Source organism: Mixophyes fleayi, chromosome 1, assembly GCF_038048845.1.
Source record: "Mixophyes fleayi isolate aMixFle1 chromosome 1, aMixFle1.hap1, whole genome shotgun sequence".
NCBI classification, from domain to species: domain Eukaryota; kingdom Metazoa; phylum Chordata; class Amphibia; order Anura; family Limnodynastidae; genus Mixophyes; species Mixophyes fleayi.
In genome coordinates this window covers 231335585-231363244 of record NC_134402.1, presented here as the reverse complement: position 1 = coordinate 231363244, position 27660 = coordinate 231335585, and the positions used below count along the sequence as shown (strand labels likewise).

The window sequence follows — 27660 nt, the reverse complement described above, 5'->3', positions numbered from 1 at the left end:
TGAAGATCTCCGATGGGACCATGATGCTGACAGCAAGTGCTTCCGATTGGAGAAGTGTTTGTCACTGCCGGCTGACGTCATCGCGAAATCTGTCAATAGAAATTTAAAGCGGCAATGTTGGGTTAAGTGTTTAAACACTTAACCTTAGGGGTTTCCACATTACCGCTTTAAATTTTTATTGACAGAGGTCGCAATGACCTCGGCCTGCTGTGCCGAACACTTCTCCAATCGGAATCACTTGCTATCAGAATGGTGCTCCCATCTGAGATCTCCAGCGTCGGGTTGATGGTAAGTTTCCAATCGGTTTTTCATAATTTTCAGATTTTCTTTGTAGGCCTTCTCCATGTCGAAATAGTGGTGATCTTAAAAATTATTACCACCGCTTAATATGTGTATCTCTTTGAAATTCTGCAAGGTAACTTCATATATTAGATTCATATGTATTTAGATCTTGTTTCCAATTAAGTTACATTTTTTTACCTGAGATATTTGCATGTCCAAGCCCAGAAAATGAAAAAACTGCTGATGTGGGTTTGGTCTCTCCAGAAGCCACACAAAGCCTGCGTATCAGATGCTGTTTCCCAGGATATCCTACAAACTTTACACCTTTAGTAATCATGATCTTTATGTGCACCTGGCAGAAAACATAGATCAGGTGGTTATTTATGAATAATCAATTAAATTAATATGGAGATTTACTACTAGCATATGATAAATAAGAAGATATTATACAAAGTCAAAGGAAGTTTGTTATATGATGAAAAAAAGGAGTTAAAAACTGAAATTAGACAAAAAAATGCTGAGAGATTTATAAGAAACAGAAAGACACTATAGGCCTGATTCATGTTCGGCTTTATGTCTATTTGCGTAGCATATCTTTAAATAGTTCTGCGCACGTTCAGAAACTGACCTTACGCCAATGAACGCAACTGCATCCAATTCACGTTCGAATGCAAATGACATGACAGCCTACGACTTGAGGGGCGGAACAGGGGACAGACTAACGTAGGCCAAGTAGGGGTGTGCTTAGGGCGTTCCAACACATATGTGGCCGATTCATGTCCTGGGTTTATCATTTATCATAAGTACGTTTGGTTTCAGCTTTATCATTTGCATCAGTTACAAGGCAAGTGTAAGTGCCGACTGATAGTGATGAAAGGTACCGTTTAGGCAGAGCGTACTTACACCCAGATTAAAACTGAAACGCATCTTGAGGTCTGCTTTGATTTGAATAGTCAGAACTACACTCAAGTTCCATGCTCTTTCTTAAAAGGCAACTTAACATGAATCAGCCAATAAATGGAAATGTAGTCAGAGAATCATTTTATTTGCAAAAACAAAAAAATTAACATAGGGCATAACAGATATCCCATTGAGTATTAAAGTGTACCAGTCACCTACATCAGCATTAAACAGACAATATCTGGTATGAAGAAATATTTAGCTTATCAGTTCATTAGGAAGTAGCATAGAGCGTCTTATGAGCTACTTCCTTCGAGTGTCCTATGTTATTTGCTCCGCAAAGTGGACGCCTCCACGGAGTGTAAGCGAAGGGTACACTTTGAAGGGAATCATTTTCTATTCCTCACCTCAACGTTGACTGGAAGGTAATTGTAAACTGTGAGTGGTATTTTGACCTGCTCTCCGCGTATTACATGGTATGGCAGGGTGAAGTCAATAAAGAATGGTTTGAATGTTTTCAGGTGGGCTGCTTGGGCCACCCCCAGGCCTGTTTCTTCGGACACACCAATAACCTCACTTATCCATGTAGTTATCGAGTCAGGGACCTCCACGCGCAGTTCCCCCTCCCCAGTGACATCACTGCGAATACAGCAAAGGTTGGAAACAAAGGGCTCTAATCTCATTATAATGCTTGGTGGAATTAAACATTTTTGGCAATAAAAAACAAAAACATTTTAAATGTTTAAATTTGTTATTTAGCCAAATTGACACACGTGGCATAAAACAAATACAGGGAAGAAAACCAAATTATTTTTTACACTTTTTTTTTTAATTGGCTTATTTAACTCATTAATGTTTAACAACAAATTCAGGTCATGAAAGTCAAAATTAAAATCTGGGAATGAAGAATGAGTGCTGTTAAAATTCAAATAACTATGTAAATGTATCTATATTAAGAAGCATTTTATTGTCAAAAATATATATAGCTTGAACACCTTTAGTGCTAAGGATGTCGCAAGCACACAGGGGGTTCAAAGAACTTAAATTGATACTTTCCTGCCCTCACAGCTATTGCATCTTGTGGCCTATTGGGGGAGGGTTGGGGCTTAATGAAGTCATCACAATTACGTCATTATATCCGGCCTCCTCACCCACTGCCAAAAGAAAAATTATAAAGAGCCAGGGAAAGGGGTAAGATCACTAAAAGTTCTTCATCCTGGCACCTGGAAACTCAGTGGTACCCTTGTTTGAAAGAGGGGAGTCCCCTCTTTCAATTGAGGTGCCCACTTAATAGATATAATCTGGTGGTCACCAGAAATAATACCCTACACTACAGAAAGCGTTAAGAAGTCCAGTGAAAGGGGGATTATAATGCCCACATCTCCCCCCATACTGGCTTCAATAAACTTAGGTGTACACTAATTTGATGTAGCAGTTTATCTTATTTTCAAAAAGATATGCCTTGTTGGGCTACCCATATTGTTCCTACACATTTTATGTGTTTCATTGAAGATAAATTCTAGGTGCAAACAAAAGAAAGTTTTTCATAATAGAGTCTGCATTTGAAAATGATAAAGCAATGTGTAGAATCTTGCCTTACGCTTTTTCAGAAAGGCAAACAGATGCCACAGCAAGAATCACTAAAGTATTTGCTTGTGGTGTTTAAAATAAAACCCACACATTTGTTTTTAGTTTACTTTCTTCCAGTTTCAATAAAACACACTTTTTTGGCTATTTGAGGCAGGTTTTTTTTTCAGAGACAGGAGGTATAAGCAAATTAATGGTATGCTCTAAAAATTCTAATTATTCTGAAAAAACAAGGTATAATTTGATGTTGGAATGTGATCAACTTAAAAAAATAGCAAAATAGGTCCAGCAGCGAAGGGGTTAAAGTGAACAGCCAAATAATTATTAGTAACTATATTCTCTTTATTTTTTTTCCATTTAATCCTCTTTTTTGAAGATTATATCAAGGTACAGCAATAATATGATCAAACACTGTACACAAAGATACCAAAAAACAAAGAAATATTGTTCGGATTTTCCTAGTATAGAATCCAAGGGATGTATGGAACAAGGGGAGAGGAAGTTAGGTGGAGGAGTGTGTACTCTGGGTGTTGCAAAAAAATGCATATGTACTAACAATAATGAAACAGAATTATAATAGTGTATAGGATAGCAGTTTCTAATTCTATCAGGATCATAATTCCTCTAGCAGGGAACAGTAGTAAATACATTTTATACATATTTTGACTGTTATGATGATATCAAAGAAAACCAAAATACCATAGAGGTAGAAGTGTGTATCATTTCAAACATAAAAAGCATACATTTTTCTACTGATTTTGTAATAATTCATCAACATTTTTATTATTAGTTTGTTTTACTTCATTTACATCACATTTTTGTTCTTTTTGTGACTTAATAATTAATTAGCTAAATTTCTGTCTGTTAACAGCAATTCTGTGAATTTGGCAAACCGCACTTTTAATATCATGTATTTTAACAGTAATATCATTTTTAAAAACTCCATTCGCTAACTTTGTATTAAGTGACAAGTTTGTACTCACAAGTGTGTAGCATATTAACACCAGAAACTGCTGCTGATTCCTGCAATTGTAAATTCTTGCCCATACTGTTTGCAGATTTGTATTCTACAGCACATTAAATTACCTGACATTGAAGCAGTGCCAGATCCAGGTTTCTGGAAAGAAAGACCTTTTCCTCTTCTCAAATCTGTTCACAAAATGCACAGTTTAGCGCATACAAATACTGGAAATATATTACATTCAAACAATATATTACAGTTTTAATTAGACAATCTGTACATTTTTTCCTCTTCATCCTCTATGGCAGTATACAACCAAGGGGTAATCCACCCCTCCTCCAGAGCCAGGACAGGAAGAGAAGACACACCTGGATGGTGTATAAAGTCACTCCTCCATCCTTCCTGTACCTTCTTTTGTGTCCTTTGTCTAGAGTTAGATAGGTAGTTAGGTTCTTTTCTTTCTAGGTTCAGGAGCTTACATGTGGCTTGATGTACGCTGCTAGGAGGAGCTGAAGGAGGATAACATGTTACAGTCCTGAATACTGGGCCTTGAATCCCAACTCTGGGAATGTTGGGTCGTTTTGAGACAGGGAAATATGATTATTACTGTGAAGCAGAGTGGAAACAATCAGGTGCCATCAATGTAGGAGATCCATGGAACTTATTGCAAGTAACTTCCCGCTGTTTACACAGCACCTGACACAGGAGTTGTGTTTCAGTCATGGAGGAAAAGTGGTCCCAGACTAGGGAGACAGTATGATTTGATTTTTGATAGTAGTAGTTTTTCTAGTAAATATGTATGCTGAAGCCAAGAAAACAAAACAACAGGTGATCGAGTGGAAACGCCAATGAAGAAACAAAACGGCAGCAATAAGAAACTCCCAGAGGAAATTCCTGTGAAAACTTGTATGAGTTGCAGCTATAATGAGCAGTAACAACCACCCCACATATGGCAAAGCTTACTCAATGGATGAAGGAGGTTTTAGCTGATACTTTGTGTTACAAAGGAACCCAAGGATCAAAGAAATCCACTCACTAATTAGCAAGATGAGCCTGACATGTCAGATTTTTCAGCTGGGACCTTAGAGGAAGGCAGTTTTAATGTAGACCTCATGGACAGTCTAATAAATTCAAGTATAAGGTAATGGACATAGAAGATGTCCAACAGAATCAACCATTTCAAGACATGTTGTTCCAGGAGTCTAAGAAAAAAAGCTGTAAGTTTCCTCTTAATAAAGTAATTAAAAGTGTTACTTTAGAACAATGGACAGTTTAAATAATAAATACCTTTTTGTGGCAGAGTAAACTAAAGCCTTGTAGTCAAGGTAGATGTGCCAATGTCTATTGCAAAAGATAACATTTCTACGAGTGTGTCTAGACATGGCCCAAGGCAATCCAAACATCAGAGAGAAAAAAAAAAGTTAAGAAGTTTTAGCGCTGAGAGGGAGTCCATGGGTCTCTGCATAGATGTACTTGAGATTGTTGCAATTAATGGCTGCAGCCATAGAAGTAGTACATTGGACTCTCTGCATATAAGGCATCTTCAGTCCTGTTTTCTAGCAAGTTGGAAAAGATATATAGAGGATCTACATCAGCTAATCTTGTTAACAAAGGACGTAAGGCAAGTGGTGGTGAGCAGATAGCTCACTGGAAAGATGCAGATCCTTTGTAGATCATGACTGGATAATTATTACCATGGATACCAGCAAACAGGGATGGGGCGCACTCTGGTCTGTGTTAGAAAGAGAAAGTTACTATGTCCTTAAAAGTCAGAGAAATTAGGGCAATGTTCAAAGCTGGAATACAATTTCGAAGAAAGATTGCAGACTGTTATGTCAGAATTCACTTCGACAATCAAATCGTAGTGAGCTATATCAATCATCAAGGAGGCACAAGGAGTGAAGTCATGATGGAAGAGGCAATACCTTTGTTACATTGGGTAGAGAGCAATTGGGACCAGCAACAACAAGGCAGATATTCTCAGTCGTAACGCATTGCGCCACGGGTAGTAGGCGCTGATCAATCATATGTTCAACAGATCACAGAAAGGTGGGAACTGCCACAGTTAGCTCTCATGCTGTCAGTAGTAAACACAAAATAGTGAGGTTTTCTGCCAGATTTGAAGACAATAAAGCAGAGGCAGTGGATGCCTTCTCAACGAAGAGGCATTTTAATCTGGGATATGCGCTTCCCCCCATACCCATGATTACCAAGGTCCTAAACAAGATAAAAAAAAGGTCAAGATGAGGGCAATAACACTATTATAATGGCCACACAGAGCATGGTTTACTCAAGTGAAAGAACTATTATACCCCCTGATACTTCCAGACCCTCAATATTAAGTTCATACAAGCAGCGAAAAAGATAATACCAATATTCTGTCAGCCTTTGTCACAATGGGAATTAAATCTGGTCTGATAAATCCTTACAGAACCTCCATTTGAGCCTTTATAAGCAGTCTTTTATACTTAAGGTAGCCATTTAAGTTGCTATCTCATCGATCTGCAGAGTGTCAGAAGTCCATGTGCTATGGGCAGAGGAACCATTCCTTAATATTTTTCAAGATAAGATAGTCCTTAGAACTAAGCCTGCTTTTCCACCCAAGGTGGTCTTGCAGTTAAACATAAATCAAAAAATTGTACTCCTCATTAAGTCGAAGCTAAAATGCTCAAAAGAACAAAAATGCAATTGTTTGGATCTAGTCAGAGCAATACTTGTTTATTTAACAATAACTAAGGAGCACAGAAAGACAAAACAGCTATTCATTTTGGTGAATGGCAATAGGAGACATCAAGCCAACACTATGACATCTAATGCTAAATAGTTATAATTTTGCATTCAGGAAGCCTATAGGATTAAAAAAAGTTGAGACACCAGAAGGTATTAGAGCACATTCCAATAGAGCATTACCACATAGATATTCAATCTTCAGCAGATGCGAAGGTTGGCAGAAAGGTACTGAGTGTAGCAATATTAAAAAGGACTGTGTCATTTTCTAGTCTTAATTTGAAATGAAAATGCTAAGTTTAATTTTTAATCTTCAGTTTGGAATTTAATAAGGGGCCCATCTTAAAGTGAAGCGCATTACCCTTGGGTGTGTGCTTCCACAGAGGGGGATAAGGAAACAACTGATTATTTATCTGATAATTGGGTTTAATTGACTCCTTCATGCCCACATACTTGCCGGTCCCTAAATTCTGTTGTTTTAATATAATGTTTTTAAGATATTATACAGCTTGGGGAAGAGCAGAAGACACAGGAAGGAGGGAGGTGTGACCCTATATTCCAGGCGTCTCTTCTCTCCAATCCTGGCTCTGGAGGAGAGGTAGATTACCCCTTGGCATAACCTTCCATGGATGAGTCAAGAAAACTGGATTATCAGGGAAATGATCCATCAAATTTTGAACCTATCACAATACACCTAGGATACTATTATGAGTGCCAGTGAATGAGAAACAACATAAATCAGATAACAGTCGATTATGGAATCCTATGTTAAAAAAAAAATACAATGGAGTCATTTGCAAATAAAAAAAAAAAAAAAAAGGTTGTGCAGTACATTTAAGTATGTGAAAATGCTCCTATTTGGCCACCTTTTTTTCTCCAAATATACAGTCTGTTTGACTCTTATGAGTATATTTGCTAAACTGTGGGAATGAAAAAGTGCAGATATTGCCTATAGCAGCCAATCAGATTCTAGTTCTCAATTTAGTACATTCTACAAAATGACAGCTAGAACCTAATTGGTTGCTATAAGCAACATCTTCACTTTTTCAAACCCGCAGTTTAGTAAATATACCCCTTCACCTTCATTTCTTGTAATAACTTTTGTTTATGGGTCCATGTTTTCAATAGGATGCCTTTTAGAGCAAAATACATTCTATTGAAAGCATAGGCCAAGGCCTGGCCTTCACCACGTCCAAGCATCCATAAGAATCCAGTATTTTTGCAGATTGAAAAAAAATGTCTGCGACCCACCTCCAATCCAGGAATGCCCCTGTAATTGTGCTTTGTCCACACATTTAAAATAAGTAATTATCATGTACCACAATATGAAATCTGTTTTATGCATAAGAGCATAATATGAAGCAGGCAAACTGTAATTAAAAAAAGAATGTGTCACCCGCCGGGGTATCGGGCAGCTCACCCGACCCCCGGCAAACTTACCTGCCTCCGGCGGTCCGCTCCGTCCCGGGCGCCGCCATCTTGGATTCGGGTCTGCGCATGCGCAGACCTGCAAATTATGAAATCTATGCCTGTCCTCCTATTGGCCAGGCAATCCTGGCGCCAAATACAAAAGGCACTTCCTCCAAACCCTCAGTGCCTGTTCCTCAGTTGCCTTTTGGGTACCTTAGACTTGGCTACTCTGCTACTATACTCGTCTGCAAAGCTGACACTCCGTTCAGGTACCAACCATCTATTCTACTAGTCTGCAAAGCTGACACTCTACTCATGTACCGGCTACTATACTGGTCTGCAAAGCTGACACTCCGTTCAGGTACCAACCATCTATTCTACTAGTCTGCAAAGCTGACACTCTACTCACGTACCTGCTACTATACTCGTCTGCAAAGCTGACACTCCGTTCAGGTACCAACCATCTATTCTACTAGTCTGCAAAGCTGACACTCTACTCACGTACCTGCTACTCGTCTGCAAAGCTGACACTCTGTTCAGGTACCAACCATCTATTCTACTAGTCTGCAAAGCTGACACTCTACTCACGTACCTGCTACTATACTCGTCTGCAAAGCTGACACTCCGTTCAGGTACCAACCATCTATTCTACTAGTCTGCAAAGCTGACACTCTACTCACGTACCTGCTACTCGTCTGCAAAGCTGACACTCCGTTCAGGTACCAACCATCTATTCTACTAGTCTGCAAAGCTGACACTCTACTCACGTACCTGCTACTATACTCGTCTGCAAAGCTGACACTCCGTTCAGGTACCAACCATCTATTCTACTAGTCTGCAAAGCTGACACTCTACTCACGTACCTGCTACTCGTCTGCAAAGCTGACACTCCGTTCAGGTACCAACCATCTATTCTACTAGTCTGCAAAGCTGACACTCTACTCACGTACCTGCTACTATACTCGTCTGCAAAGCTGACACTCCGTTCAGGTACCAACCATCTATTCTACTAGTCTGCAAAGCTGACACTCTACTCACGTACCTGCTACTATACTCTTCTGCAAAGCTGACACTCCGTTCAGGTACCAACCATCTATTCTACTAGTCTGCAAAGCTGACACTCTACTCACGTACCTGCTACTATACTCGTCTGCAAAGCTGACACTCCGTTCAGGTACCAACCATCTATTCCACTAGTCTGCAAAGCTGACACTCTACTCTCGTACCTGCTACTACTCGTCTGCAAGGCTGACATTCTATTCTAATACCTGCTATTCTACCTGCTGGGTTCCAAACTTCCCAAGAGGGCCTCGCGCAGTACTCTAGCAGGGGCCGCGTCCTGCGAGCAAGACGCAGCTAAGACCATACTGCCTTGCGGCAGTTCCTGGCGAACACCGTCTGCTCGTTAGACTCCGCGCCCTGTTGGTGTAGCGCTAAACTGTGCAGACCCTAGGATTCGCATTGTAAAGACCTGCTTTCGCTTGAGACCGTGACAGAAGCAATGTTTTATACAAAAGTTTTTGACTAGTAATTCCAGCCAACTATTTTTCATTATAATTAAGGGGGCACTCTTCATTTATATGGACCATCCAATAAAGTAGCCACTGTATATTAACTTCACAATAAATATGTTTTTTGTAGAATAATTTCTGTGCAAATGTGTTGATGAACATTTAAACAACTTTCTTAAAAATAGTGTCTTTTCAGATCTGGGCCCCTTGGCTCTACCTACAAGGCTAACTCTCAAGTCCATCTCTGGACCCATATTCTTGACCCTCTAAACCTCGGCTTTCCATCCACCCAAATCTCTTTAACATATTGCTTTTGCAGCACCCCATACCCAGCTTTCATTACCTCTATCAAAGAGTTAGGCCCCTTTTACTTATACTTCTTCAAATATCTATCTTATACAGCCTATAGATGATAACCAAACCCTCCTGAACTAGCTCCCACCCCCCTTAAAAATATATTAAAATATACTTGTTTGCTAATCTAATAATAATATGAAACATTTTATGTTTATATTTGACTATTGTTGTAAACTCACAGATATTATATTATATTATTCTACATCTCTTATTTCACTGTATGTTTGTATCCAAAACTTCCTAAATAAAAAGTGTAAAAAATCAGTAAACAAAATAATGGTGTGCTGATTCGGGTAGTGTAGCCCCAAGTGTCATGTTCATAACTTGCCATCTATTTCTCAGTTCATCTCCAGGCACATCATGGACATGCACGTGAAAGAAGCATCCACACCAACAGGTAGACTTGGTCTTAAGTGCAGCTGTGCATCCTATATAGACACATCCAATGGTTGAAGTGGGGGTATATATGGTGGTATGCCATATTCACTTACATTTCATTTACATTTTCATACTCACAATTCTAAATTTCCACTTCAACCACCGGTCCCATCTCAATGCAATAGTTTACTTGTGGCTGACTCTCTTCATGTCATCCCCCTTAGATTGTACGCTCCTTTGAGCAGGGTCATCTCTCCTCCTGTCTCACCACTGTTAACTCTGCTCTCCAGCAACCTTGCCGTCCTCCTCGAGGACCCTCTTCCCCCTGTCCCCTCTCGCTCCCTCCTCTCCCCCCCTGGGGGTCTCCCTATAATCCGTGCCCTCCCTCTTGGGCTCCGTCGTATGCAGACCTTCCCCTCTCCCCTCCCCCGCCCTTGCTGTGCTTTGAGCTCACGGAGTTACTGTGCTTATTGTTTACTGTACTGTGCTGTCTCTCCTTGTATTGTAATTTCGTTTGTCCCTGTATGGTGCTACGGACACCTAGTGGCGCCCTATAAATAAAAATTAATAATCCCAACAGGCCACTGCAGTTGTCATGTGATTGGGAATTAAAGTGCAGACTACTGGGTCATTTCTCATGCCAATAAATAAACAAAACCCAAAGCATTGAGCATATTGCCTAGCGGACTGTTACAAATGAAACAGCCACATTGGTCATGCTTCATAAAGCAACAACTGCCAAGCCATAATGTAAAAACAAAAAACAAAACCAGTGGCCCCTATTGGGATCCACAGTGATCCAAACTCAGAAAGTCTACCGAACAACTCCACTAACACTCAATCGCCTCACCTGACAGGACCAGTACCAGTGATGATGCTTTACATTGATGACAATTTGGCTACCTGTAATCTATCTGTCCATCTTAGTAGAGATCCACAACAAAGCCAAACATCTCTGGATCTGCTAATGTTGTTAAACAAAACATGCAACTATCTCCCAGAAAATGGAATCCACCTTCAAGGAAGCTACTACACATATCATATGCAATTTTTGAAGGGAGTTTGCTGACCAAGAATTATCTGGAGCAAAGGCCGCAACAACTGCAGGAAGTCCCCTCATATACATTAGGCCAGTGACTTGAGTTCTTGTCATTACTACTGCAAACCACAAGGTTGTCTAGGAAAAAGGTCTATTATCATGGACCTTGGATCCCAACAGAATTGGTAGAGGGTGTAAGTATCAGTAAACCAGCTCTTCACCAAGATACTGGCTCTGCAGGAAAATTGTATCCTATGAGGATTATATAGGGGGTTTAATCATGGATATCCTTTTGGAGAACGTTAGTATGCAAACAGGACCAACTCTAGTGCATTGTGATCAGCTCATTTATGGCAAGCAACATTGTACAAGCCCACACAGCAACCAATGCTGAACATCATTCACTGAGTATACTGGTATGGGCATACTATTGAGTATACTAGCACAGGAGCTGTAATGTATATATTGCTGACATGATGACCATATACATTCTTGGGGGTATGTGCTATATACAATGTCATGATGGCATTACTGTGTACACATGTATGGGGTCAATATGTGTGCTACCCTATATACTAGCATGTAGAATGTACTCTTTACTGGTATAGAGATAGTGTAAGGTACACTGGTATCGGGAATGTACTGTACACTGAAAGGTTTTATGACAATTCCAAATGGATTGATGGTACACAACTCTTGGGGAGTGACATATTCTTATGATCATAATCCTGTTTGACATGGGCAGCACGGTGGCTTAGTGTATAGCACTTTTGCCTCACAGCAAAGGGGTCATGAGTTTGATTTCCGACCATGGCCTTATCTGTGTGGAGTTTGTATGTTCTCCCTGTGATTGTGTGGGTTTCCTCCAGGTTCCTCCTACATTCCAAAAACATACTGATAGGTTAATTGGCTGCTATTAAATTGCCCGTAGTCTCTCTCGGTCTGTGTGTGTATATGTTAGGGGATTTAGATTGTAAGCTCCAATAGGGCAGGGACTGATGTGAATGAGTTCTCTGTACAGTGCTGTGGAATTAGTGGCGCTATATAAATAAATAGATAATGATGAGTACTCTCCCCACACTGACCTTGCAGATTAATATGAGAAATTTGTATAGGGGATGAAACCTTTGGTTCCATGCAAGTGTAACCTTAGAGTGGCTGTATTTTTTGCACAGTTTTGCATAACATTTATTGTAGTGTTTCTATGTTTTCCACCCTTATGTTGAGAATGTTATATGTTTAACCCACTATCATTTGTAGTGTTATTTTTATTGATAAATTAGACATACTGTTAACTCACCGAGGTATTATTCTGGTATGGGAAGATGCAACTAGTGTTCCTGTGTGTGGCTGGAAGGCTGGAACTGCCTCATCGGTGTACATACCATCACTCTGCTGGTGATTTAGACTTACAATATCTGTCATTACAACCAGTCCTGTCTCCTGTGAAATACATCCAGAGAAAGTCACATATTATTATTATTATTATTAAGTTGAAAATATTTTGCTATAGAACATTCTTTTGTAATTCATACCACTGAACAAGACACAATGTTATATACACTTTAGGGTAGGAGAAATTGTCATTGCACAGGTTTAAAATGTAGGTCCCCACCAGATAGAATAGCACTTTCAATATACTTGGTTGTGTTCCGACTGCTGGGTGAGGCTTACTGACATGATAGGCAAGGACAATCATTGAGAGAATTATGTACACTGTATTCTGCCCTGAGTGAGATCTCAGTCGTGTCTTATGTGCAATTAATGAAGAATGTGCTGTAGACATCAAGGCTATCCCAAATAAACAACTTCATGCAGTTTTGAGTAATCTGTTCAGTGCAATTAATTCCACAGCTCTTAATTGTGATTTTGATTATCACCAAACGATGGTCTTCTTTAAAATCATATTTATTTTTTACACTTGCTGTTTACAAATGAAATCATAATAATAATAAATGTATTCTAAATCTAGTTAATGTAAATGGGTAACCAACAACTTACAAAATGGCTGCAATTTGAATTTATTAAATGCATGTTTATTAAAACTTCATTTATTTTTCCCATTCACATGTTCATCTTGTTGCTCGCACTTTAATTGATCCTACACATCTGTGAACAGTTTAAATACACTTAAAGTTAGGAAGAAATTGCCGTTGCACAAGTTGAAAATGAAGGAATATCACTTTCATTATGCTTGTGCAGCCATGAGCAACAAAAAGCCATCGACAAGTATAGTGATGGCGCTTCCCAGGCTGCAGGATAGGGCCACGGACATCCTATGCAATAACAAATCATGAGCCTTTTATTTTAGCTGTTTGCATCATTCAAAAAAATACTGATCTCAGTCATGTGTGCAATGAATGAAGAATGTGCTCTAGCAAATAAGGCCCAAAATAAACCTGCAGATCTCAAATTTGGATCTGAATTGTCACCAAAGTTAAGGCGGTCACAGAAACTTCATTTCTTTTGGACTTTAGTTTACGTTTACAAATAAATACTGTTGGATTCTAAAAATATTTATGCAAGTTAACTGGTAATTTTCTAAAACACTGCAGTTTTAAATTCTGAAATTAATGCTAATTGTGATTGTTCACTTTCCTATAGAGGTATTAATTTATAGGGCCTTCCTACAATGATTAGCCATTTTTACACTAAAGCTGGGTACACACTACACTGTTTTCGTCCAATAATTGGCTCAAACAGCCGACATACGACCGCTCGTTCAAAAGTTGGGTCAGTGTGTGCAGTGACACGATGGTCGAAAGTCTGCCCAAATGGACGATTGTCGTCTCATTTGGTTGGTCGTACCGTTTAATATTTTCGTTCCAATCTCGTTTCCGTTGTGTAGTGTGTATAAAATTCCGACCGATCCACAACAGTGAGTACGAAATTAAAGTCATTGCTCACGACAACATGGCTGTAAAAAGTCGCTAAAGGGACGTCCACTCTTCCCTTTATCGTCCTAAACAAGGCTAGTGTGTATGCAGTCCATGGACCGAGCGATCGGACCATCGATCACATGTAAAATCGCTCAGCATAAAAAGTTGGTCGAGATTTCTGTAGTGTGTACCCAGCTTAAGGGGTACATCAGTGACACCAGCCTTGAGTAAACAAGTCAACACCAGGATGAATCAATGCTTCATCAACATCTGCAACACCAGTGACTGTGGCAGGGTTAATGGAAGCAGTATCTCTAAGGCCTTTCCACAGCAGCTGTTAGTGTGGCTTTTGTGAGTGACATCATGACATGGAACAGAACCAAAAAAGGACAAAAAAATCAGAGGGGGAATTCTGCAGGGCAAAGTCCACACAGTAAATATATGTGAAATTCCACCACCAAATGTGGAATGAGGTTAATATTCCATAGAACAGTTTTAAAAATTTCAATCTACTTAACAACTACAACGTATGCCCCACTTTTTAGATTAGGCACAATTTCTCTAGTGCTTTGATGGAAATTTTATCAGCAGGTTAGGAAACAATACATTCTCTTACAATCAGTAGGAGAGAAGACAACTTCTGATAATAGTCTTCCCATAACAAAACTAGCCTAGGTAAACTCATTTTCTCTATACTTTTTTTTTTTAGAGCATTTTATAATCACAACCCAGAAATAGTCACAAAACAGTCTTTAAGGGAAGCAAATAATTTCTTATAGGATCCCTGTACCTGACTATCCTCCTTATTTACACCACCGGGACCCTTATTCATGTATTTACATGCCCATTTTGCAATACAGACTCTAGAATAACTTAGAATAGTGGTCAATATGAGGTTAGTTTCTCACTTCATAAGCTCTTCACTCTTGACAAAGTTCTGCTTTTAAAATATTGCACCATTCCTGTGTTTGCTTATTATCAACTTATCTATATGTTTGTTAGTTGCTCTTTCTATGCTTTAGCACAAACATTAAGGGTCTGCTAACTGCTACATTCATTACAGACCCATCTTATCTCCTAGTACCCACTTACTGTGAAAGCAAATCGAGCATCTTTAATGATGTCCCAGTGCCATGGAAAAACTGATGAACGCCGTCTCCTCTGGGAGCCTAGTCCTGGCCACCAGAAATGTCCTTCATCCTTCCCTGTCCCAAAACCATCTGAGACATCGAATGCAGCTAGCTCCTGGAATATCTGTAGAAGCCAAAGCTCATATTTTACTTTCATTATCACAAGTGATAATATTGCTTAGTATTAATGTTAATTGTGTCCCTTATATAAAGAGGACCTCAAACAAAATGAATGTTCTAGTTCTACCAAGAACTGCAACTTTTACTAAATCATTTTTCTTTGTTGCTTCCCTCTGTATTTTCCAGTTATATCCTTGTATAATCAATAATAACCTTTTATATTTAAGATAACTCTGCTATGCTGTCTGTAGTGAATACATTTGTTATTACAGTGTGATGTTTTTTGCATGAGGAAAAAAAACCCACATGGCTGAAAAGCATAGAAGGAAGCTTCAAAAGATATTGTACTTAGTACATACAGTCACCCAATAAATCGTCTGTAAGTGAAACATAGCTTTAAGTTAAACTTGGTGTAAAACCTCTATTAGTTTGATCTATCTTGTCAGTAAAGGTAAATTAGATGTTAAACTAACATAACATAAAAATTGTACGCAATTAGTGTACTTTATGAAAGACAAATTCTGCCACATTAATCATTACCAGACCTACCAACAACACAGAAACCACAAAAATAAACTTTTACAATAATAAAGTTTGCATTTTTAATCAATGCTCTACAGTAAGTTAAACCCACAAAACCTGATGTTTGAGATACGTACAAAATCTCATTTTCTTCATTATACACCCATTTATGTGTACCAGGATTAGTAGCTAACCTGTTCAGGAGTTATTTGGAAGCCGTTGCGCAGGAGGTAGACACTCTTATCCACAGTGGACACACATACACAGCTTCCTCTGGTAGCCTTTACTTTAATATCTATCACATCACCTGGTCTAGAGTCATTGGAGGACAGAGATACAGAGACCTGTACAACATTATAGAGGGAGAAAGTAGACATTCTTATAAGATAGAAATGTTGTAGACAATAGTTGGAACTAAAGAAAAATGTTAAAGGTTTTGACTATGTAGAATAAGTTTCTGCGATATCCAATCCCTGTAAGAATGTGACAACACTTTGAAAATGTTTTAATTTGAAACGCTGTATTAATGGGGATCTAAGAACCTCTGTGCTACTCAGATCTGAGGGCTGTAGAAATTGTTTGCCGGCATCTTAACAGCATACTCTACAGAGACTTATCAGAATCTATATGCTCATATTTCGAACTGTATGGGGAAAGCGCACATCATTACAGGGATTGGATATAACACAGAGAAATTTGAGTGTTTGTTATTTTTGAGATGCCAGTTTTAATCCAGCGGATGTCTGGAAATAAAGAATATATTTTTATTAGAATTGGAGTAGTTTTATCTATGGCTTATAAATTATTTATACTGAATGAATACTTGTGAAATATTAATGTTATTTGTAGTATAGGCAAAAGGATATACTAGATATCACCTAAGCCAGTGTTGGTTAACCTGTAACACTCCAGGTGTTGTGAAACTACAAGTCCCAGCATGCTTTGCCAAAATATAGCATCTTATTGCTGGAAGGGTATGCTGGGACTTGTAGTTTCACATAACGTGGTTAGCCAACACTGACCTAAGGCACACATCAGAGCCTTCAAATCATTCATGTCTAATGAACATTGGTGACATACTAATGTTGTCTGTATTTTAAGTAAAGGGACATACTATATAACACCTAAGACATATCAGATCTGTATCATGCCCCCTGGATTAAATATAGGTGAGGACGAGAATATTGTTCTATTTTTAAATTATTATTATTATTATATTAAACAGATATGATATGTGTGTGTTTGGTATACAGATTACACTATAATGGTTTTTATTTAATTTTTCTTCACATGTTAATACTGGAGACATAAAGAAGACAAATTCCACGTTTTCAACAAGAGGAGACAACACTTTATTTCATTTTGTTGCACTTTTAATATTGTATAAGTTATTATACTGTGTTCTATATCGATTGGTATTCACATATTCACATATGAGTTTATTATTATACTTTGATACTATTGGATTTTCATCATTGGTTATTGTTAGTTTTCTATTCAAAGTTTTAGGGTGACATTTTAATCGAGCATTCTGCTGCATGTGGCAGGTGCGCGGATGAGTTTGGACAGATTTTTATTTTGTGCTTAGAATCTGTTTATAATGGGTGTTTATTTGTGCATTTGTCAGGGGCATATCTATAATAGGTGCAGGATGTGCAGAGCTTACAGGCAAGTGAGACAGGGGGGCGGCGCCAGCCCCTTGACTTGTGGCCTTAACCTGCACCCATGGGGTGGATCGGTCACCAGGTACTCTTACAGGCCTCCAAGGCCTGTAAGAGTATAGGCCTGAGAGGCATGTACTCTTAGCCAAACACCTATTGAACATTTTGGGCTGGCCTTTGGATGGCCTAGTTGTACTTTATGTGGCCAAGGGCCACCTATGTAGCCGGTTCATTCAATAACACAGCATTGGTCCTATAGGTCATAGCTTACAGAAGTCATGTAGGACTAATATTGTGATTGTGACTCACGTGGCCTCATAAGCCACGACCTGTGTCCACAGTAGCCAAATTGTCAGAAGGAGGCTCCAATTGGTAGAACAGAAGTAAATAACCACACAAAAGAGGAAAAGAGAGAAAAAAAACAGAAGGCAGAAAAAAGGGAGAAAATAATTTTTTGCCAGATGAAAAAGGTTATGTTGGAGGATCAGATAGTGTATTATATGTGTACTATAATAGGGTGTGCACTCTGTATACTAGTGCATTAATGTGTACAGTATAATATGCGTTTAAAGTTTATAATTTGTGCATAGTAGGTTTTCATGTAGTGTTTAACGTACTTCTGTTATATTTACATAAACACACATTTCTGCAATGCACATGTGGACCAAAAATGTTTAGCCAGATTTTGTTGCATATTACACTAATGACTATTTATGACTGGAGAGTCGGAACAGAGGAGGAAAGGGGCAGGTGAGCTTAGGCAGAGTACAGTAAGGGCATGTTCACGTAATTGTGACCTGGACACAAGCGCATATACACCTATCAGGAGACATAAGTCTTGCATATGCTGGAGACTGGTGCAACAAGACGCAATGATGATGGCATCGATCAGCAGCGATATCTAGCCACATTTGATTGGCTGATTGTGAATTGACCTCTCTAGCTGATATTACTTCATTCATGTGTGTGGCTGTTATATTATATGTAATCACAGTAGTCTCTTCGCATTACTTTATTGATATCTCTATTTAGACTGCAGCAGGAAAGCAGATTCCCATTTGATCTTTAAAGGGGAAAACAACAAATGTTTGCATTTAACTAAATTTTATTTATTTTCATTTATATTTGATTATATTTTATACTGACAATGCAACATTTGAATTTATTAATGACAGTGTCCAGACACTATTCCCTCTTGTTTATGTGACACTTTATTATTGAATTATATTGTGTACAAACAGGGTATTGCGACTTTCACATTTACTGACATACTTATTTGTTCAAAATTAATTTATCATGGTACAGTACATTTCTTTTATAGATAGGACACTGCTTGTTCTTGTGTAGGGGAGTTGATGGCAAAGATTTTGGAGTTATACATTTTTAATTCATATTTTAGGAAAATATTATTGTGCTTTTCAGTGACAATTCCACTTACAGCATTGAACACGAGTTCAGACAATACAGTAGAACGTGGGCAGGAAAGTGTTTCAATGGTAAATTTTGCAATTCTGGACACTGGTCAGCTTATATTGCCAATGTTCCAGTGAATTACAATGAAGTGGAGGTACTATAGAACAATTCAGGGATGAACCATCATTTTTTAGGTCCATAAGTTGCAGAATTACGCGGCTCGCCAGTATGGTGGCTAAGTGGTTAGCACTTCTGCCTCACAGCGCTGGGGTCATGAGTTCAATTCCCGACCATGGCCTTTGGCCCTATCTGTGTGGAGTTTGTATGTTCTCCCCATGTTTGCGTGGGTTTCCTCCAGGTGCTCCGGTTTCCTCCCACACTCCAAAAAACATACTAGCAGGCTAATTGGCTGCTATCAAAATTGACCCTAGTCTCTCTCTCTGTCTGTGTTTGTATGTTAGGGAATTTAGACTGTAAGTTCCAATGGGACAGGGACTGATGTGAATGAGTTCTCTGTACAGCGCTGTGGAATCAGTGGCGCTATATTAATAAATGATGATGATTATGATGGTGATAATTCTATTTGCCAGTCAGTGCATTTTAACAAATACACAATTTAAGCTCCCAATGAACTGCCTGTGTTTTCCTACATCATGTATTTAATGACAAGTAGAGAAAATAATTGTGTTTTGTAGCTGTAAATGTGCTGTATATAATGGTGGTGTAAGATATGTAAGGGAAAAAAAAAAGATAAATGAGGCTGGTAACACAGCTATGAAGCATATGCAAAGTGTACACATGTGTACTGTTGTCTGTGGTACTAAGCTTTACAGGGAGTATAGACAGACATTCTCCCCTATTACAATCCAGGTAGAACGAGTAAGCAACTGTAAGCTCACATAAGGCTGCCATTTATTGATTCTTGCTAACTGATTTCATTATGGTCCTTTTACTGTGACTTGCCTGATTTTGCATTTGGTGTTATGTATCTGGCAACTTATTGGCAATTCGGGGGCCGCGTGACAACGTGGACAAATTTTCAGAAACGGACAAATCAATTAGTATAATTGTAAGTCCACTAATGTACAGTGTAGCTGTATCAATCACAAGTTAGCTGCAGTACATCCTGGTGTGAGTTCCTCTGTACTGCTTTGTACTGAAATTATACAGGTTTGTAACAGACTGTAAATGTAAAAATGATTACTTGTATGTCTGGACTCATGTTACTGCTTATCGTGTAAATGACTGGTAAATGACTAGTCCATAAAATATATATATATATATATATATATATATATATATATATATATATATATACACACACACACACACACACTGTATATTACAGTAGTAGGGAAAGGTAAAAAGAGAAGTAATTTATAAAGAGAAGTGTGTGGAGCTATAGAGGTATTCTATGAATTACTGACTATTGAAACAAGTATGAGGCAGGAAATACAAGGAGACTATAGTGAGAGGATTACACTGAGCCACTAGAGGAGCTTTATTATGTGGAAACAGACAGTCTGCAATTTACCTGGTTCTTGAAAGCTGGTTTTATCAGTATCTGGGCGCTGTCAGTAATTCCCTCTCCATTCTCCCTCACATAATAAACCAACAAGCGGCTCAGAGGGGCCATGGTGTGAGTTACACGGAAATGAACATGCGTCATCCACACCTCTGAGTCAGTGGACGAGGGTTCTGTTGTAGCTGGTAGAAATCATAGCGGTTATAAAAACACTTAATATAAACACAACATAACAAGCCAGCAAAAACAACATGTACTGATGACAGAAGCATAAAACAAACATCAAGCTCAATAACAATAAATACTCAAAAACACAAAACATTTGTTAATAGAGCAGGGGACGTTTAGACCTTGTTTAAAGACAGAACAGAGCCTTTTCTGGATTTGACTTTGTGTATAATATTGACATTTCGTAAGACATTCACAGTATATTCATTATTGAACATGGCTACAATAAAATACAATGTATAGCAGTTATAATGTTTTGTGATTTTGGTGAACATCAAGGAAATATGAGCAGAGAGACAATCAAAAACAAACTTTGTGAAAACGCATTGTATCACTGTAACAAATGAAAACATAAAGTGATCTTAAAAATAAAATAGCATCAAGACCACATGTCCAACAATCATTGTTGATGTTTATAAAGCAGTGTGTAAATTCATTGAAGTGTTTGACACTTGACTTTACAGCCTGTGACATAATATTTACAGAACGGTGAAATGAGAATAAACCTGACATTTTTAGGACAACTCACCTGCTTCATTCTCAGCTGTTTCATTGAAGTCAAAGGTAACAGATGATGATCTCTTTATCCTCTGCAGGGTGGCATTTGAGGACTGTTGCCCAGACAGCACTATGTTTCCACGTGATGCCACCTCGTAGTGCAAAGTGAAATTACACGGACAGGTGGACTTCAAGGCAATCCGGGCATCCTCACCCACCTGCCATCAGGAGAGGTGAAACAAGTGACAAGACTCATACTGCACTTTATGTTCTTTAAAAATCCCTAGTCCGCTATTCAATTAGCAGACAAACAAGTCATCTTGAAAGGGAGTGATATTAAAAAAATGGAAATAACTCATAATTGTACATGGGAGGAAGCTCTGGTTCCAGGAACAAATCAAATCCTGTTATTGTTTGTTACAGTGAAGATTGGTGACTGGAATGATTGAGTAATAATGGCACAAAACTAATTTAAGTTAAAAGATCATTTAGGGACCAAAACATGTATGGAGACTATTGTGACATTAAGTAACGCCCAAGAGCAAAAATGTGCTAGATTCTTTATCTACTTACATATAACAGTATTTTTATTAAAAAGGACAATCAACGCAACTCATTTACATTATTATGCACTTTTCTCTGCTCTTAATACATAGAACACAATACCACACACACACACACACACACACACACACACACACACACACTGAGTAAAGTAATCATAGAACCCATATGCAGAGGAGACTGAGATTCTAAAACGGATACAAATTCTTACACATTTTCCATTTAAAGCTGCACTACCACCTAAGCTCCCAAAGCAATATTTAGAAATACATCACATAATAATTTTAATAATTTTCTGTTACTTTGTTCATAATGTTTGGGTTTGTTTTTGATGCCTTTTTAGCATAACTAAACAGAAATGTCTTCCAAAGTCTACCTGAAATTCATGAATGTCTATTGTGAAATATGTAGATGTATGTGCGGCTCCTACATAACAACACATCACTTTGATACATCTTTTAGACTGAAAGCTTCAGCAAGCAGACTCCTCTAACCTTTTATTTCATTTGTTTCTTACTGTATTGTTAATCATGGTGGGCCTGATTCATTAAGGAACTTAAATTAAGAAGTTTCTTATGCTACATGAAAAAAACAGTCAGTATTTAACTTATGTGCAAAACAGAATACTAATTTTCACCCCTTGCATTGTAACGTGGTTTTGTCCAGGAGACTGAAATAAGAAACTTCTTAATTTAAGTTCCTTAATGAATCAGGCCCGGTGTGTTTAAACTGTTCCCCCTGATTGCAATGCTGACTGCACTGCTGCAGAATTAGTTGGCACTACATAAAAAAAGAGTAAAAATAATAACAGTACGCTCCCAGTACTCACCTGCAATGGCTTTTCAGGTGGCTGAATCAGGAGGTGGCATTTGCTTGGAGAATACCAGCTACTTATCGACAAGTAGTTAGGCAAATACTGCTCTCTTGTGGATTTTTCATCTATAGCTATTACTTTGGACTTTGAGAAAGATGGACATAAGATCAGCAGCATACAAGAAGAGGAAATAAGACTATATAAACTAAATCAGCTAATCAGAACCCTTTGTAATACATGAACACACAGAGCTTTCACACTTAGTCATACCTCCAGCCATACATACTGGGCTACTGTAGGGATAGATGGTATCTGGAACTCAACCAAGCCATTCTGGGACACAAGCTCAGTGGTATACACATTGTCTTTGGGGGTGAGTTCAGCTTTGATTCGTACGGTAACTCCATCTGCAGGACTTCCATCTGGATATGTGACCTCAACCTAATCAGCAGAGGAACAAAAGAGGGAGCAACTTGGGGTTCACATAAAAAGATAAGCGTAAGCCTCTTGTGGCTTTGAATTGGAATGATAAAGGTTCTGATATGCATTCTTCTAGTTATCTCATGACCACTCTTGTTTAGCAACAGTGAATACCAGGTCTTTTTATATAGGAGAATCCACTCTTTCTGCTTGCAGCAAGAACATATAGGGCTGATGGATTGTTTGACCCAATGGGAACAACTAAGTATGCATTTCAATAAACATTTCATGTTATAAAAGTAATGCTTTAAATGCCATTCATGGAGTGGATAGTTGGTAATAATATTTTCTGCTTAGGACAACCTGCTGTAACAATATTGATGTATGGGAGAAACAAGATTTAAGGATATTTGAATAATTGACCACATCTCCGTAACTTACTTTTCCTTGGTAAGGCAGGCCTGGCTTGAACTGTTTGCGGGTATCTTTTGTGTATTTGATATCAATCAGCTGCTTCTGCACTGGGGTGGTGTCATCAAAAGTGACCTGCTTGCTGCCATCCACAGCAATTACAGTTGCCCAAATATTCACTGTCCCTCGAAAATGCTCTGAGAAGTCAACTGGCATCATATCCCTGGCACAGATGTCAAACACTGATGAACCATAAACCTACAATTGACATGGGGAGAAAATTAGAAGAGAAAATATCTGAGATTATTCATGCATCTATGCAAAATGCATTCACTGTACTTATTAATGGTTTGTTTGTTTTTAAACTTATTTACACTTATTTAACTCAGTTAAATAAAAGTGAATGCATACATTGTTTTAGCTCATCTCACAAATAAGATTTTTGTAGAGTAAAATAAGGATAACAACATTTGATGATACTGAAATGGTGATTACGGATTATTATTATTAGGAATGTATGAATGAATACATTTACTTAATGTACTGTAATAATATGTACAGGTCTTACCTCCATGGTTTTGAGCACCTGGTGTCCAATCTCATGCCTGTAATACCCTACTCCAGTCACTGTCATATTGATGGTCAGTAATCCACTCACAGGCTTCCCAAATGTGTACCTGAAATAAGAGATTCATTGATGTGAGGGGCAGGGATTTAGTGGAAGCAGGCAGAGGAGTCTAAATATGTGGCCACATAGCAACATTTCTAAAGGAGACTCTCCCCTCCATCATCCAACCTTATACAGACAGATTCAGCAATATCTGCTTCCTTTCTAAACAATATCTAACACTAATTACATTTGTTTTTACTCATTAGACACACATTGCCAGGTCCCTAATACAGCCACCTACAGCAGTTACACTGGCTGCTATATGTATGAGAAAAAGAGAACATTAGAGCTGATATATATTTTTGGAAAGATTATATTGTCAATACAGCCACTTACTGTACCTTGCCTGGACTTTTCCCTTTTCACATATGTTTATATCCCGAATATATGAGGGTGGCGTTATTACCAGTTCAAACTTTGGAAGCACTGGAAGATAAAATCCGCAATTAATGTACTATTGTATATGATATTTTGTCAATTATTCACTCCTACTGTGCTTAAAGTAATGGACAACGACAGAAAATGCTTAATGTTAACATTTGGATAATATTATTTACATTTCTTTAGGTAATTTTAAGGAGTGTTTATTCCCAGATGAATTACAAAATATAAGATTGTTAGGATTATGTTCTTTTATCATCCTTGTTTGACTTAAACTGTGCATAATATTGAATAAATGACATAGAATTCTAGAATTCTAGAATTCCGCAAACGAAGTGCCTCACATAGCGGCACTGTACTATATAGCAGCCGCAGCGCTGTCAAAGAAGCGCCCGTGGCGGTGCTGTATTGTATACAGCACCGCCGCGGACACTTCTTTGACAGCGCCGCGGCTGCTGTATAGTACAGTGCTGCCGAAACTAAGCTGTCATCAGCTCTCTCGCTTTTTTCTTTTTTGGGTAAAAATCCTGCGTGCGCCCCTCGTAGTGTAACACAAGGATCAGCTTCAATCTTTTTTTTATTAATGACCTTATAGAAGGCCTACAAAGCAAAGTATTCATTTTGCTGATGACAGCGAACTAAGTAGTGTAATTGTCATACAGCAATATATTATCTTGCTACAGAAAGTTTTGAACACAGTCATGGAAATGACAAATGAATGGAAAGGTTACTTACACATTAAGAACGGTTACACACTGACATTATGAAAGTGCAAGTGACACCGCAAGCCAATCACACTTGACCAAGGAATCAAGTCAAGTGCATATGGAGTCGTTGGAACCAATAAGTTTAATCTCATGCATGCTTGTACTGACATTAAAAAACACTTGTAAAAATATACATTTTAAACGCAGTGGGTAACTGGCCTAAATGGAATACATTTAGGGAAAAATAAGATGGAAGAGAATTTAGAAAAAAAAGCAGAGTAGCAGTGCATAGTGCTGCAAAGGTGAACACAATTGGTGATACACAGGTAATACAAACACTGTATTACCATTGCATAATTCACAAGTTACACCACATCTTATATATGGAATATAGTTTTGGGTACCTCACGGTAAGAAGCTCATAAGAAAGCTGGAGGGGTTATGAGATTTACAACCTCATTAATAATGTAAATGGCAGGCTTAAATTAGAAAGAGAGTATAGAGAAACTTGGTTTCTAAATATATTTGACAAAGCCTTAATTATCTTGATATCACTAGCCCTTTTGCCTCTCTCATGTATACTTGTAATACTTATCTGTAATTTTTAATAAAACTTTTCAAGGTATACTGCACTATTATTCTTTCTTTAAATCGTTTATATCCCTACAGTGAACTAACATTCATGCACGGTTTCATGTTTCAATAATCAAAATTAGGGACAATCATTGATGTCCATAAGTTTTTCCAAATGTACTTTCTTGTACAAGTAGTGTGCACACTATCACCTTAATATTTTCCCATTGTGTTCCTTTTTTGTTAACAGAATTAAAAAATTGATTGGATACTCTTTTTATGATTAATGGTATCTGTGGCTAGACTTAGCAGAGGACATTATGAGGGGGATTGATCCGGGAATTTATTTAATTGACATTTTTGTGGTCAGGAAGAAAGTATTTTTCTCCTCTGAGAATAAATTGAATTGAAGTGTAACACTGAATTTTTTGCTTTCCTTTGGATCAACACAATTAGTATTTATGAAAGGTTGGACTTGATGGACTGGCTTTTTTAAAAAAATATTAATAACTATGTAATAATGAAGGTAACACAAATACAATCAGTTTCCACTCACCATATTTCTGCACAGCAAATGATTTGTTAAAAGTATGACTTTGGGTTTCTGCGAAAATCAGCCAGTCCCCAAACACAGGTTGGTCAGAAAGAGGAAAACTCATGTTAACAATACCTGTCAAATAGAGATATAGTGATGAACTTGGAAGGAACTCACATTTTGATGCACAGTGGAATGTCTTAGTGGATGGGTTGCTCTGTTCTTCGTGTTATTAAGGATAATATCACTTGTTTTATTGTGGGAATTGGTATTATTGTGGAAATACCACTACACCAAAGGCAGTTAGAGAAGAGGAAATGTTAGATCTATTCTCTTTCAATTTATACCCCATTAATTAATTTAAGGGAATCTGAGTGGTGACATAAGCAATCTATTTCATGAAAAACTGTTAAAATGGACATTTACAACAGAAGTGTTAACTAGAGCACAATCCAGTTATATATTTGTGTAGTAACATTAGATATAGTTTGTTAAAAAAATTATCTCTTGCAACCATCTGAAATAATTGTTGGATATTCAACTCACCACAGCAGATTGGATGTAAATCTGTCCACTGAATAATCCTAGACCCTCGTGGATCCTGAAAACAAAGAGGCGATGTAAGAGCAATTCAATGCGAGTCTACATGACAATGGGACAGGGCCTGATTAAGGGTTCAGGCTGCCCTAGGTTAATGTGCTCTTAGCTCCCCCTCGCTTTCTATGCCAGACTAATACACAGCAGGCAAAAACAAACATGTCCTTCATTTAAAATCCAGCTTCCGTCAGCCACCCCCCACCGCACATTTTCTAAACCCAGCTTCACTGGGATTTTTAAAGTCAAGATTAAAACTTTACTATATTTTTTATATTTTCTCTTCACTTTGTAGGACAACTTTTCTCATATATTTTAAAATGAATTTCAGTTTATGCCTATCCCTGTCAAATTTTTGTACCCCCAAAAAACTTTGCACCCCAGGCTGTAGCCTAGCCAGCATACTGTATAATCAGGCCCTGGGTAGAGAGGTCACTAAGTGTGGCCACCAGGCTTTCCTGAAACTAGGCAAAAATCCTAAAAATGCAAAGTAGCCGTACATGTGCGGCCTTAGTTGAGACTGGTTTCAACCTCTCCATTGGCAAACATGGATAAAGTTAATTTGAGACTGAATTGCATAACAGATACGGACCAGTTATCCAGTACATAGTTTAACTAGAGGTATTTCTCATTTTAAATTCTCTTAGTAACAAACTGAATTCAAGTATTTGACAACATGACCATAAATCCCACCCCACAAGCTCGCTGCCTAGGTGTAATCCTTGATTCACGCCTATCCTTTGTTCCCCACATTGACTCTATATCTAAATCATGTTACATACATCTAAAGAACATTTCCAGAATCCGCACATATCTCACACAAGACACTGCTAAAACCTTAATTCATGCACTAATCATCTCCC

The 27660-nt window shown here is 38.1% G+C and overlaps 1 protein-coding gene across 2 annotated transcripts in view; it reads right to left on the bottom strand.

Annotated features, from left to right (window-relative positions):
* The window catches only part of CPAMD8 (C3 and PZP like alpha-2-macroglobulin domain containing 8), a 135466-nt gene that overhangs the window by 61180 nt on the left and 46626 nt on the right, over positions 1-27660 (bottom strand). For both annotated transcript variants that reach the window (XM_075207118.1, XM_075207108.1), the window contains exons 7-21: positions 26750-26804; positions 26225-26338; positions 24349-24433; positions 23906-24014; positions 23368-23595; positions 22777-22947; positions 22522-22650; positions 21160-21346; positions 20412-20584; positions 15998-16147; positions 15124-15285; positions 12453-12595; positions 3856-3918; positions 1590-1821; positions 481-634 (exon numbers count right to left, since the gene is read on the bottom strand). In XM_075207118.1, coding sequence (XP_075063219.1) covers positions 481-634; positions 1590-1821; positions 3856-3918; positions 12453-12595; positions 15124-15285; positions 15998-16147; positions 20412-20584; positions 21160-21346; positions 22522-22650; positions 22777-22947; positions 23368-23595; positions 23906-24014; positions 24349-24433; positions 26225-26338; positions 26750-26804 — 2155 coding nt within the window. The remainder of the gene's footprint in view (positions 1-480; positions 635-1589; positions 1822-3855; positions 3919-12452; positions 12596-15123; positions 15286-15997; positions 16148-20411; positions 20585-21159; positions 21347-22521; positions 22651-22776; positions 22948-23367; positions 23596-23905; positions 24015-24348; positions 24434-26224; positions 26339-26749; positions 26805-27660) is intronic.